Source organism: Zosterops lateralis (genome assembly GCF_965231275.1).
Source record: "Zosterops lateralis genome assembly, chromosome: 4".
NCBI lineage: Eukaryota > Metazoa > Chordata > Aves > Passeriformes > Zosteropidae > Zosterops > Zosterops lateralis.
The window spans coordinates 11,278,134-11,291,675 of NC_139765.1; the positions used below are offsets into that span (position 1 = coordinate 11,278,134).

The 13,542-nt window shown below is 41.2% G+C and overlaps 1 protein-coding gene across 2 annotated transcripts in view; it reads right to left on the reverse strand.

Annotated features, from left to right (window-relative positions):
- Positions 1-1,956: 1,956 nt before the first annotated feature.
- DERA (deoxyribose-phosphate aldolase) overlaps positions 1,957-13,542 on the reverse strand; it is a 47,233-nt gene continuing 35,647 nt past the window's right edge. Inside the window, exons 7-9 of one of the 2 annotated variants that reach the window (XR_014589785.1) lie at positions 9,937-10,049; positions 6,314-6,444; positions 1,957-4,862 (exon numbers count right to left, since the gene is read on the reverse strand). Coding sequence is in view for 1 of the 2 variants with exons in the window: in XM_083858825.1 (XP_083714951.1) it covers positions 4,806-4,862; positions 6,314-6,463; positions 9,937-10,049 (320 nt within the window). In the remaining variant the exon portion in view is untranslated. Of the gene's footprint in view, positions 4,863-6,313; positions 6,464-9,936; positions 10,050-13,542 lie in introns of both variants that reach the window. The other variant, XM_083858825.1, reaches the window with a different exon arrangement.

The following is a 13,542-nucleotide window of genomic DNA, read 5'->3' on the forward strand; positions in this document are numbered from 1 at the left end:
AAAGCCCTTTGTTTTCATCTCAGCTAAAGAAGCAATTTTAAATTTATGCTTCCTCAATTCAGTGTTTTCAAACACTCCCTGTGATCTCAGAGATCTGAAACTTTTATGCCTCAAGAAAGCTTTGCTGTATTTTTCTGCACCCATCACCCACTTACTCCTGCTTTTAGGGAGTGCAAGGGCTGCAAACGTTATTGGTGGTTCTTTCTAAGCCTTATCACCTCTTAATTTAGCATTGTTCTGACTTTCTGGGGCTTTAATAGTAACAGGCAATCAGTAATTTTATCAATGGTGTCATTACATAACAAGAATACTCTTCTCTCTGGTTGCCCTCTTATATAAGGACACTGACCAGAAGGACAATATTCTTTCTCTCCTGGGCAGGTTGCACCTAAATAAAAGCAGTTCCTTCCTTTTACTCCTACCCCACACAATACATATCCAGCTGTGATTTCAGCAAAAGCTCACCAAGATAAAACTTGCTGTTGTTGTTCATGAGGTTTTTTTCTCCCCAAGAGAGGTGAGCAGCCAAAGTTCCAACAGAGCAAAATAAAATTAAAAGTAGATCAGTTTTTTCTGTCTCAGTGGCATGTGCTATGGTATATAATGTATGTTCCCTGCTTCAGAAAGGAAATGAAAGAATGAACTTATATGACTGATGAAATAAAGATATCAAAGTATTACTTGCCCCAGCTGATATGTGCACTTCACATATAATTACTATTTAATATCTTTGTTTCCTACAAACCAGGAAAAAAGCTTACCCTCTCTCCCAATTCCCTCTTCTAGTAAATAAGCTGATGCAGAATATTCTAGATTTGCAGCTCCTACTTTACTTTCTTCTTGAATTTATTCTCTTCTTTGCAAAGTAATGTGGTCTACAAAATGAAGCTATTTAAAATCCTAAATGAATAAGTGTTATAAAAATAATAAATTAGTATACAAGACTGACTTGCACAAAACATATGCTACACTCTGAAATATATTTAGACATGAGTGCATAATTGCCTGTTCCTTTTCTAATGGCCTGAAGCACAGAACTAAATCTGAACTTTTCCCAGAGTCTGTGAAGTGATGGAGCTGCAACTTCCCAGGAGTGCAGGTCCTCACGTGCTGCTGCAGCCTCCACAAATTTCAGCTGATCACAGCTGATGAGCAGCAAATGACCAGCAGGAAAAATATGGGAAAGGTGGAAAAAAGGGCAGTGAAAGGTTAGGGTGAAGGGCAGCAAGTCTAGGAGCCCACACTGGAGCACCTCAGCTCCTGGTGGGTGGGAATGAAGATCCTGCCACATCACCTCCAACCTCAGCTGAGAACTTGTGGCAGTCCCAGTATTTGGCTCTCTCACAGGCTCAGTGCTGGCACAAGCCCAGGAATGATTCTGGCCCTGTCCAGCAGCCCCATTCAGCTCAGGTGTCCTCCAGCCCTGCCCCATCCCTGGCTGGATCCCATCCCTGCCCAGCTGGCCTCCACCCTGCCCCATCCCAGGATGAATCCTATTCCTGCCCAGCTGGCCTCCAGCTCTGTCTCATCCCAGGATGGATCCCATCCCTGCCCAGCTGGCCTCCAGCTCTGTCTCATCCCAGGATGGATCCCATCCCTGCCCAGCTGGCCTCCAGCCCTGCCCCATCCCAGGATGGATCCCAAACCTGCTCAGCTGGTCTCCACCCTGCCTCATCCCAGGATGGATCCCAAACCTGCTCAGATGGCAGCAGTCTCTTGGACAGACCCGTTGGACAAGCCTCATTCCCTGCCCCCAGCCTGGTCCCCTGCTGCTCCTTGTCCAGGTTCAACTCCTCACATCACCCAGGGCTGTCCACAGAGTAATTCTTGGCTGGTACCAGCAGCTTCAGCAGGAGGGGTGAGAGACAAGACTCTGGGTCCTGCTGGTGGCCCACAGACAATGTGAATATAATTTGAATCACCATGGATTTAAACACTGAGACTTCTGCTCATTCCTCGAAAAAGAACAACTCCCAAACCAGAATCATCTTTATTTGGATGTGTTTACAGACTCTGATACTTTTTTTTTCTTTTTTGACAAAAGGTTCCAGCAAAAAAAAAAAAAAAAAAAAGTATAAACTACATTCCAGTCCAGCTTCTTTGAAGACAATGGTTGGCTTGGAGTTGCACAGTATTTCACATCGGTGTGTTTTTAATGTTCCTGGAGAAGGGAAGTGGCTGTTCTCAACTCTTCAGGAATCTCTTCCTCTGCAAACAGAGCTTTCACCCTTGAAGTCACCACCAGCAGCCCATGTGCACATCAAAACTGTCAACAGAATTCCTCCTGGCAACTTCTTTCATCAACACAGTTCCCATGGAGACAGTGAGGCTGCTCTCAGAGACCAACCTTACACAGTGAGGTGGAAAAGTTGGACCTCCATTAATTTTAAGGAGCTACACAGAGTCCTCCACCTAGAAACTAAAGCATCTCCAAAAAAATAGTTTCTATCTTCACCCTAATTGTCCGAAAGACAACAAAAAAGTTTGGTTTGTAAGTGGCATTTGATGCCTTGGGAAGGCTGACCTGAAACAGAGACTGGACAGAGCTGGAGAATAAAGTAGGGATTTATTGAAAGGCCTCCAGGATCCACCTTGGGCAGGACAGGGCCTGGCCAGGGCTACACCCAAGGTGGACCCAAAATGGTCACAAAATGGACAAACAGTCATGAGGTCTCACGCTTCTATAAGTTTTGGTCCATTTGCATATTGAAGTTTAATTGTCCAATTACAGTTTCAGGTTGTGAGGTCCCATCCTTCTTGTTCCTCCCTTTAGTGCACCATTGTTTGTGCTTTTGGGCCTGAAAGTTGTCCTTGGTCTTGAGCAGGAAAAGGATTTGTTTTGTCTCCCTACTCTGTGAAGAGAGCTGAGTGACACTGAATGTGAGCTCAGAACTGCGCCCCTACTCAGGACAGAGTCTGAAAACCATGGAAGCTAAAACTTAAGGCATCACATTACTTCCCACTATGAAAGTATGGATATTTATAACATTTAATAACATTTATAGAGCTTGAGCAGCAAAATCCAGTGTGTGGTGACTGGCAGGGCATGGCAGAGGGTCAGACTGGCAAAAACCTGGTGGGAGCAGACTTCTTATAAGAGGCTCTGTATTTCTGAAAGCTCAGCAGCAGAATTTTCCCCTCTGTATGCAGACAGGCATTTGGATTTTTCCTTGACAAAATTAGCAATGAAATCAGAAGGAAAACTCCTGGTAAAAATGGGCCACTTTCAGGAAAACAAACATGAAAATAGACCCACAGCTCAGCCTCACCCTCTGTGTTGAGACCTAAAGCAGAAAAAGAACTGAAAGCCTTGGATGAACTATTTCCTGAGAAATTAGGGCCCATTTTTAATTCTGAGCACTTCATATAGGATTTGGCTTTCTATATATGTTGTTTTTCTTGATTTTTTTTCCCTAATCAGGTTTCCTATCTATCCAAGGTGTTTTGTAGCACTCTAGTGATCCAGGTGGTACAGCCAGATAAATAACAGAGTTATTATCTTTATAATAAATCTCTTTGTAATAAATGCACCTTGTAGCTTGATTTACAGCAAAATCCTCCTCCTCCTCTTACTTCCATGATGAGACCTACTTAAGTCAGTGAGACTAGTCATGATGATAAGATAATTAAGTTTTTAGTACAACTCTGGTTAGTGAGCAGAATGCAGTTCTCATATAATGAATCTACTAGCTCCAGTCTGATATTCAAGAGGTGTTGGTGATCTGGGTATTGTTCTTAACGTGCTCTGAAAAAAGCACTTTTTTTTTTTTTTTTTTTTTACATTAAAGCATTAAGCCCTCTATAAGATGCAATTCAGACCATCTTTTAAATTAAAGTATTTCTTTTGGAATGGCAAAGTTGAAGTTCAGCCAGCCTAGCAGTGACACCTGCAAACTGACAGTCAAACCCCCCTACATTAAAATGGAAAGATTTGCATGAATGTGTTTTAAAATGACAGGAGACAGGAATTGGAGCTTCTAAGCAAGTTAGACTAAAATTTTAAGAGTGAAATGCCTAAAAATAGGCCCCTGAATGCATAGTTAGGCACCTATATAGAGACTGCTTGATTTTCAGTTGTTCTGATCACCCAGAGCTCCCATTAACTTCAGGAGCAACTGTGGATACTCAGCTGTTCTAGAAATCAAGCCACTTTTATTCAAGGGTCTAAATATGGATGTCTGTGCCCAAGTTTGGGGGGGAAAATACAAAAAAATAAAAAAGAGGTCTGGTTGCTTTTTTTTTTTTTTCTTTCTTTTTTTTTTTTTCTTTATTCTACAGAAGCCATTTTATAAAAGAGAAGTAATAGCCAAGTTTCATTCTTCTTTCCCATTACAATAGTTGAAACTGAATCAACAGAACAATTAACAGTGCAACACATCTGTGCCAGAAGATTTTGTCTGAGGTCAGTGGAAATCTATTTCAAGATTGGTAGCTCCTAATTAGCAATCTGAAACATTCCATAGATATTTCATACTCTGCCACTGCAAAGTGTTACCAGGCCACCTAAATCTTTTTCATAGTATTTCAGCATTGCCATTAATGAGCTTTTCAGGCTGGTCTGAGGAACTTTGCAAGATTAACTTTGCAAATCTGTATGTATTAACTATTTAACTATTTCAGAAATGCCACTTTTTTCTGCTTTTGGACCAAGTACAACCAGCAGACTTGAGCATATTTTTAAATACCATAAAATATGAAGAAGAGAGAATGAGGGTTTAATTCTATCATGTGCATTTGGTTGACTTTTGAATGCTGTTTGCTTAAAGACCTCCTTTTGTAAAAGTAATCCTGAGTTGGTTTTGTGTCTAAGCCATTGCCAGTTCATGCTGACATGCATAAGAGCCAGTCACATGGTAGAAAATCTGCAAGAAAAAAAGAAAATTTATGATGGAATTATATATGACTATAAAGCTGCAAGTGTCAAGGAAGTAACAAATTAAAGGCATGCCAGATGAGGATGATAGATATTTGTTTGTGTGTGTGCATAAAATATGATGTAATATCCCTTAATATATTTATTTGTAAGATATGAACTAAAGGCTCTCACTGCTGTGTTTAGAAAGAAAAAGTAAAAAGCAAAGGCTCTTGTTGCTCTTAACTAAGATTTTACAAAAAGCCAGGTAGAAGCCAATGATGTCCTCTGTCATCTGGCTTTGACTATTTCAGTATGTTTGTTTTATTGAATATATTGACTGGGACATTTTATATTCCATGTTTTTAGACAGCATAGAACAGCAAGAGCTTTGGTCATGGCTGGGGCATTTGTGAAATCCATGGCAGATAAAAGATAGAACCCTTAAGAAATCAGAACAAATGGTGCAACACAATCACTGGCTGTGTTCTAACACCCAGCAGTGATGGCAGTGGCAAAGAGAAAGCTCATGCTGCTCTATCATAACCAGGGACATCATTTTAGGTCAAGGGTGAGGCAGAGGGAGCAAGACAATAATATTCTCATTGCAGGAGTGAGCCAGGGGTTTTCAGCAGTCATGAGTATTAACCTGACACCTCTCAGCTGTTCTTAAAACGTTTCTTTAAGCATGTCAGAATTTCAATTGCTAGGAAAGGTGAGGAAAGGGAAAAGATTGGTGCTTTTGTCCTCCCCCAAATCCCCTATACCTCATGTTTTCCCAGCAGCACAAACAGGAAAATGACTCTCAGATATTTTTCTTGGTTAAAGGTAATATCACCTCCTCTCCTGGGCTTAATGAACATGGGAGCCAAGACCAGGATCCTTCATGTTTTGGTCGTTCCTATAATCCCATACTGTTCCCAATTACACTGCATCCTTTGGAGTTGATACTCTGTGCCACTGATGTAGATCATGGATAGATAGGTCAGAATCTTTCTTCCCACTGGGAACTTCTTCCCCACCAAACAACCAACATGTGAAAAATGCTCTGTGAGCAGCACCCATATGTAGGATGAGATGTTGACTTTCTCCACAGGATGGAAATACACCCTGAAGAGTTGTGGCACAGGGACACGAGGGGTCTGCCAGGTTCAGTCACAGCTGGGATTGAAGGGAAGAGCACTGCCATGCATCTGAAAAGATTCTGTACCTGCACAGACTGACCTCTTTCTGCCCAAATTTTGTAAAATTTTACACTGCAAACTTGGTCTAGACCACGGTCAGCTGCCCCAACATCAGAGTCTGTAACAACAGCTCAAACTTAAAGAAATACTGAGCTAGAAGTGAACCTGTCATTAATAATGAATTAGATGGATGTTTCATTTCTGCAGAAGCAGTGAGGCAGCACATTTAGAAAGATCACTTTTGTTCTGCAGGAGCTGGAAGCTGCCAACAACTAACCTGTTGCTCAATGTCTCCCAGCAAACTACTGGCACCCAGGCGGAAGAGCTCTGGTGTCAGCCACTCCACTCCCAGCTCCTCCTTCACCAGCATTAACCAGGTAATAGCTTCTTTGGCTGTCCTAATGCCCCCTGCAGGTTTAAATCCAACCTTTAGAAAGAGAGAGACAGAAAAAAAAACAACAACAACAACAAAAAAAGAAATGCAATCCACATTTTTCATCCATCAGCAACCCTAGAAGAGCAATCAATGTTTGTAGAGCTGCAGCCTCCAAGTCCCTGTGAGGTAACAGGACCTGGTAAGGACCTGGCTGCAAACAGGACAAGGTCTGGACTAGCACTGGGATCCATCAAGCCTCAGCCATTAGACAAAGATAACATTTTCATCCTGAGGGAGCAATACTTTTGAACCCTGTGCACTTTCTCAGGAGCTCGGCTTGAGGTCTAATGGGAATACTTTGCCTCTAGTACAAGGGATTTAGGCAGGACTAAATCTGCATATAATCACATAGTGCCCATGTCATCATCATCTACTGCCAATCTAAATCCAAATACAGAGCAAGAAGTATGCAACAATAACGTAACAGTAAAGCATGTGAGGTGGCTGAGTCTTGGACAGCAGTGAGAACTGGCTGTATTTTATAAAAGCCTTGTGCAGTACAGTTACACATGGTTTGGCTGTGCATTCAAACCTATCAGAGGTTTAATTTTCACTAAAATCTTCCAAATGGGAATTAAATTATGTCTGTCTTTATCAAAAAATAGAAAGGTCTGTGCTTCACAGGAACTGCAAAACTTCTGTCCCCCACCACAGGCTGGATATGCTTCCAGTCCCTCGGTGTCATATCTGAACTGCCACATCCACAAAGGCACAAACACCAAGTAAAACTTATCTTTGAGGTAAAGCATGTCTTGAGTAGCATGATGGACCTGCTGTGCACTTGGCATACACCCCTAATGCCAGTCCTTTGGTCATGTGCCATTTAAACACATCTCGTCCTGAGACAGAGCTTGTGACACTCAGCTGGCAAATCCCTCATCAAAAATGCCAAAATATTGGCCTGTAGCAGCTACCTAAACTCTTGAAAAACAAGGAGAATAAGGAGAAATTCTTCCTGCATAAAAAAAGCATATCTGAACAACATGTAGCACACAGTGATTCTTCCTGTGTTTCCTTCTGCCATCAACCTTTACATTCTGCAAAAATTATCATTTTGTTTTGGTATGTAAACTCCCTAAACCTCAGTGCACTGAGGATTTCTTTGTGCCTTATGGATATAACAGTGGAATCAGAAAGTATCTGTTTTTAAATGTGTTTGGTAATCTTTTTATATAGTGATTTCAGGACCAACAAACACAGAATAAATCCTTCTCTCATGCTGGAGCATTTGTGATAATGGCATATTTCCAATAAGATTAAAAGGAACAAAAGCAGGAAAAGCTTGATAAATCCAAACCACGAAGACTGTGTTTTTGTGGATGGACAAAGAGATGTGTGAGTGCATGCATACATCTGTTAATGTTAGATTTCCAAAAAGAATTTAAAGCCCAGCAACTGGAAAAGCATCTTCTAGATAATAAACAAAAACAGTTGGAATGTGTTTTCCCTCAGGAAGAGAAATCCTAATGAAATTTGAATTTAGATCTCTTCCTAGAAATACTACGTCTCTTTGAGCTAATCTGTGGCAAAAACAAGTGAAACAGAGTTAATAAGAGAATTAAAACCATCATTCAGAATTCCTTCCCTTTTTAGCAGATTCTGAAAGCTCTTTTCTTTGCAAAAAAAGCTGACAAAGACAAGCCTGTCCTCTCCTCCATTTACCAGCTTTCCAAATAGCACATCTGACTGCCATAAAAAGGTAAAAAGGAAGGGGGGTTGGAATTTAATTCAAGAGCAGTACAAAGTCCAGCTACCACTTTCCTGCTGTTTCACAGCATTTCATTATTTTGCTTAATAAGTTCATCTCCTCAAGAATTTTCTCTTCACCTTACATTATTAAAAGTAATAAGTTTTTCTGGATTGGGGGTTTTCCCAACAGAAAAACCAATTTATGTATGTCCTTCAATAATGACAGGAAAAGATTATTTCCCATTATATTGCACACTTTTCATATCACCACCACAGCTTATCAGTCAATAAATGTTACTCTGCAACTTGTTCCTTTCCTTGAAGAAGTTTAATTTCTGTATTAACCTGTTTTTCCCAGGCAACGCCTTGCTAGAAAGCATCCCTACAGCAGCAAAATTAGTTGGTTAAAGAAACCATTTAGAAATTTCTTGTCACTGATAATATTGTCTTGGGGTTAATAAAAGTACATAAAGTCAGTTTACATCTAATTCACTGACACACACATGCATACGGACACGAGCACTCACTCTGAACAACACATTTCATACCATGAATGCCTCCTTTGCAAGCAAAAGGTGAATTCAACATTTATATCCAATTATGGGGACAAAGCTGTGCTAATGCAGCAGGGACTTGTGGCACACGGTTGTGGTGCTCCGGGGAGCTGCTGGCCCCAGGGATCTGCCTCACGCCAGGGCACTGATGGTGCTCCCACAGAAACAACTATTGGAGCTGCTCAAATCGTTGTGTGGCAGAGAGAGAGGTAGGAGGGGACAGGAGGAGTGGGGACAGCCCAGGGATCCATGCTGGCCTCATCTAGATGGCTCCAGAGAGTGGATGAACACAGCTCTAAGCTGGAGTCACAGGTTCCTCAAGCTCCCACAGCCCCTGACGCCACCTCAGCCACCATCCCACAGCTCATCCCATGTCCTGACACTGTCCCTCGCAAGGCCACCTGCAGAAGGGACAGCAGGAGAAGCTGGAGAGGAGGGAAGAGCAGCCAGAAATGGGGAGAGGCTCTTAGCCGGAGACGTATCTCCTGCCCTGGTGCTGAAGGTGAGGACAAAGCCCACTGCTGAACACCAGCACCAGATCCAACTGGAAGCCCCACCTGCCCATGGAAAAAGGAAGTGAGAGGTGGCTTAAGCCCTCCTGGGAATCTCCTCCTTTCTCAATGTTTCAGCAAAAGGATGAATGCACAGACAGTTCATCACTGGCTTTGCTGTACATTCCCCTTTTCTCCACTGACCTCACTTGATAGCGACCTGATCACTAAACATTAAGTACCAGGACACAATGTTCATCCAGTCCCTGTCCCCTCTCTCTTTCCTTCCATCCCAGGCAACAGGATACAACCGGATCTGCCTCCTTGTCCCCTTGGAAAGCCTCTCTGGCAAGGCAGGAAAGAGCAAAATGTATCCCTTGGGTCACCAGGACAAAGTCAGAAAATAGAATTGTGTACACTGGACAGATTTGATGGCTCTACATTGTATAGGGGAAACCTCATCTCTGCTGAGGTTTATTGGAGCATGTCAGCCACTGTCAGCCCTGTTATTGATGGTCATGGCCACTTAAATGGTGAAACAAAATCCAAATCCAGATGCAGCAGGGAACACTTTGATTGAATGAGCTTTTATGGAATGAAGTGACAGTTCTTCAAGGGAGAAGAGACAAAAGTAAAAAAAAAATAATATTAGCAAATCAATCATATTACATTCTTATTTCTTTCTGAGTGAGCCTGTTTGGTTAACTTCTGCAAAGGGAAAGAGAACTACCTTGTAGCCAGTTTTCCAGTAGTAGTCCCTGATGGCTCGCATCATGACTATGCCAACGGGAAAGGTCGCATTTTCCACCTCCTTTCCTGTAGATGTCTTTATAAAATCCGAACCTGAAAGGAAGTAAAATGTTTTAAAGAAGTTTTAGAACAGGAGTTCCTCTGCACATACAGGTTCACAGCCTCAAAGATGCCCTCCTGCTTCACAGCAATTCTGAAGCATTCCTTTGCACGCATGTCCTTGTGGTATACATAAATCAACATTTTAGTATTTCCACAAGGATCTTTTGGAATAGAAATTATTTTCATCAGGTTTTTTTAATTTAACTTTGCATCTACTTGGTCTCATATCTGACAGTCTGCTATTGTATCTCCTACAGCTGTTTTTAGGAAAAGGGAAAGATATCTCATATCTGTTTACTAAACCAGCTGTGCAATACTGTAAACCAAGGGAAAACTCCCCTTTTATGCATTTTGCAATTGTAACACTGCAAGTTACTATACTTAAATCCACAATCTGATTTAATGCAGTAACAAGGTCAAAACATCCGTGTTCTTTAAAGAACAAGAGTTAGCCTTGGCTTTTTTTTTCCCATTTTCTCACTAGTGAATAGCATTCTCCACTGCCTGTCTTAATACTTGTGTAACATCCTTGTGTATTCTTGCTGTTCTGCCTTGGCTTGAAAGAAATCCTGAAGCACAGTGTAACAAAAAGCTAAGAAACTAACAAAAAAACAATGTGCCTTGCAGTGCATGATCCAGCACTGACAGAACACAATGACAAAACTTCTTTAATTTCATTAGGACGCACTTCACCCCTAGGAACCTACTTCTTAGAAAAGGTGTACTGTGGGATCATTAATTATCAAAAGTAATTGGGAGAAGAAGAGGGATAATTCAAACATCATGTAGTAGTGCATCATCCACTTAAGTCAATTGGAACTGCATCTGCTTCCACTTCAAATTTGGCTTGGGGTCCATTTTGTCTCTTATGTGAATGATGATGCCTCTACAACATCCCCTGGAGTAGGGAAGGGAAGTTTCAGTGCTGGCTCCAAGTAAGGAGCTGCCTTGACTGCATTCTGTGAGCTGCAGCACCCTCCAGAGAGTGCTTTCCTTCCTTCCTTGATGGCACAGCTGAGGGGCACACAGCTGGGGCTCAGCTTCATGGCAAGGCAGCAAAAGCCAGGCATGTTTCTGTGGCTTCTAAACACAATCAGATGGTGACACCAACTTTGGTGTTTCTAAGCCAGGCACGTTTCTGTGGGCTCTAAACACAATCAGATGGTGGCACCAACTTTGGAGTTTCTAAGCCAGGCATGTTTCTTTGGCTTCTAAACACAATCAGATGGTGGCACCAACTTTGGGGTTTCTAAGACCACAGTTTTCTCTGCAGGCTTCCTAACTAGGCACCATGTCAGCCCAGTGGTGATTCAATTGCATCCTCCTGTGACAGCTTCCATTCTGGAGAGAAACAGTTATTTGCAAGAAAGATTCCAACTCCACAGAAAGTGCTAAAGAGGCAATTAACAGTTGATAGAGCTTTGCAAAGGACGGAGCACACAGGAGAGAAAATCCAGTTGCACATTTCAGAGCTGCTCCCTTCCAGGGAGACACTACGGACATCTGATAGTCACATTAAAACAAGGAGCAGTGGAAGTGAAACTTCAACATCACCAAATTATATTTTTTAATTTCCCTTTCGAAATGTAGCACTTAAAGTCCTTCAGTGCGATACTTCTCAATTTTTTCTGCTATAAGGTAAGTCAAAGCTTTTATAAGTCTTATAATTACAAGTCTCTATGGTACAGTTTCATTAAAAACTTTCATTAAACAACAGCTGCCCTTGTATATGGTCTTCTAATCAATTTGGTCAAACAGAATGACTTCTAATCAGCTGTTGATAAAAATAGAAGATGAAATTTTAATTCTAATAGATTAACCACAAACTCAAGATAGTCTTCAAAATCCATCTAGTTCTATTCTCCAGTGGATTTAACGACTATTCAGCAACTCATTACTAAATAGAACAAGATGAACATTTTCCAGTTCATTAAAGAAATGTACTATGTATTTTTGCATTGTCCTCATGATTCGTTACAGGGAGTCTTAATTACAAGATAATGGATAATGGTTATTAAATGCAGACTCCAGTAATGAAGCTCTATTCATTTGCGAGCCTCAGAGACTGCAAAGAGGGGAAAATAAAATTACTAGCTTCAAAAGATTAACGGATCAAATTATTATTCAATTTTGAAAATCTCATTCAGACTTCACAGAAACAAGAAGAGATTAAAAACTAGTATTAGTACAAAAGTTGTGCATTTATATATTTATTTTTAAATAATATCTTAAGGTTATTACGAGAATAATCAGCTTTAGATGTGATTATTAGACAAACATACAGCCAATTTAGTAGCATCCTCTAACAATGAAAACAATACATTTTTATTTCCAGAACAAATTCTTTTCATGACACAAGAGCTTGCTAACAGGACTGCAGGCAGCCTCTTGCAGGAGACAAGAGGACCCACACTGGCACAGAGAGCCACGATGGAAGGTGCTATTAATGTTTGAATCTCAGTAATGAAAAAGGGGATCTAAAAATCAAGTGCTGCCATAAAAGGCACCTCATTAAGCAAACTTTATGCCAACCTTGTGATAATAAGGGAGTTTCACCCAGTCTATTTCTTATTCAAGTTTGCAAAAAACAAGTTTAAGGAATTAAGTTCAGAAGGGGCTTCACCTGGAAATGTAGGTGATGATTTAAAAACCTGAGTTTTATCACCCATCTTCTCATCTTCCTGTGAAAGAATACACTCAAAAAATCAAGGCTAAGGCTAAAATACACACTGAATGGCTTTCCCCTCTCTTAGAGTAGATGACGTGATTCAGTGAAGCATTAAATCCAAGATTTTACAAAATCAGTTATCCAGAGTAGCTTCGTAGGCCCAGTGAGCCTGGAAAAGACCACACTTCCTACTTTTATTTTCCAGTGTGAAGCGACAACAGCACATTTCCTTTCAAGGCAGCAACTCATGTGAGACTCACTGAACCAAGGAGATGGGATGAGCTGAGCTGGTTAGAACAGCCCAAGGTTGCGGGCTCAACACAAACAGGCCATTTACTGCAGAGGATTTCCATTATATTTTTTCTGTTCTAGATACACAGCTCCGTTTATGAATGCTGTGGTCTCCCAGAAGGTCAGAAGAGCTTGCAGAACTGGTCTGCCCTATGGTTATCCTGTACATCTACAGAGATTTCCTGTCCACGTAACATTGAAGCAGACAATGAGAAGTGGAGAATCTTGTTTGGATGACAGCATCCAGGAAACACACTCTGATTCCATAATTAAGCAATAAGGAATAATAAGCAGTAGAGCAATCGTGGAGTAATCACAACCTTTTGGTTGTGAAGTATTTCAAATGCCCTTGGGGAATGATTATCTCCTGATACCTACAGACTGTGTTGCTGCCTTAGTCTTAATAAAGAACAAAGATGTGGTTGGCAGTTTTAAACAATAGTTTAGAGAGCGATGCTTGCAGAGGGACAATTACCCCGTGCTACTTTGTAAGTACTTGCAACAAGCACAAATATATCTTCATTG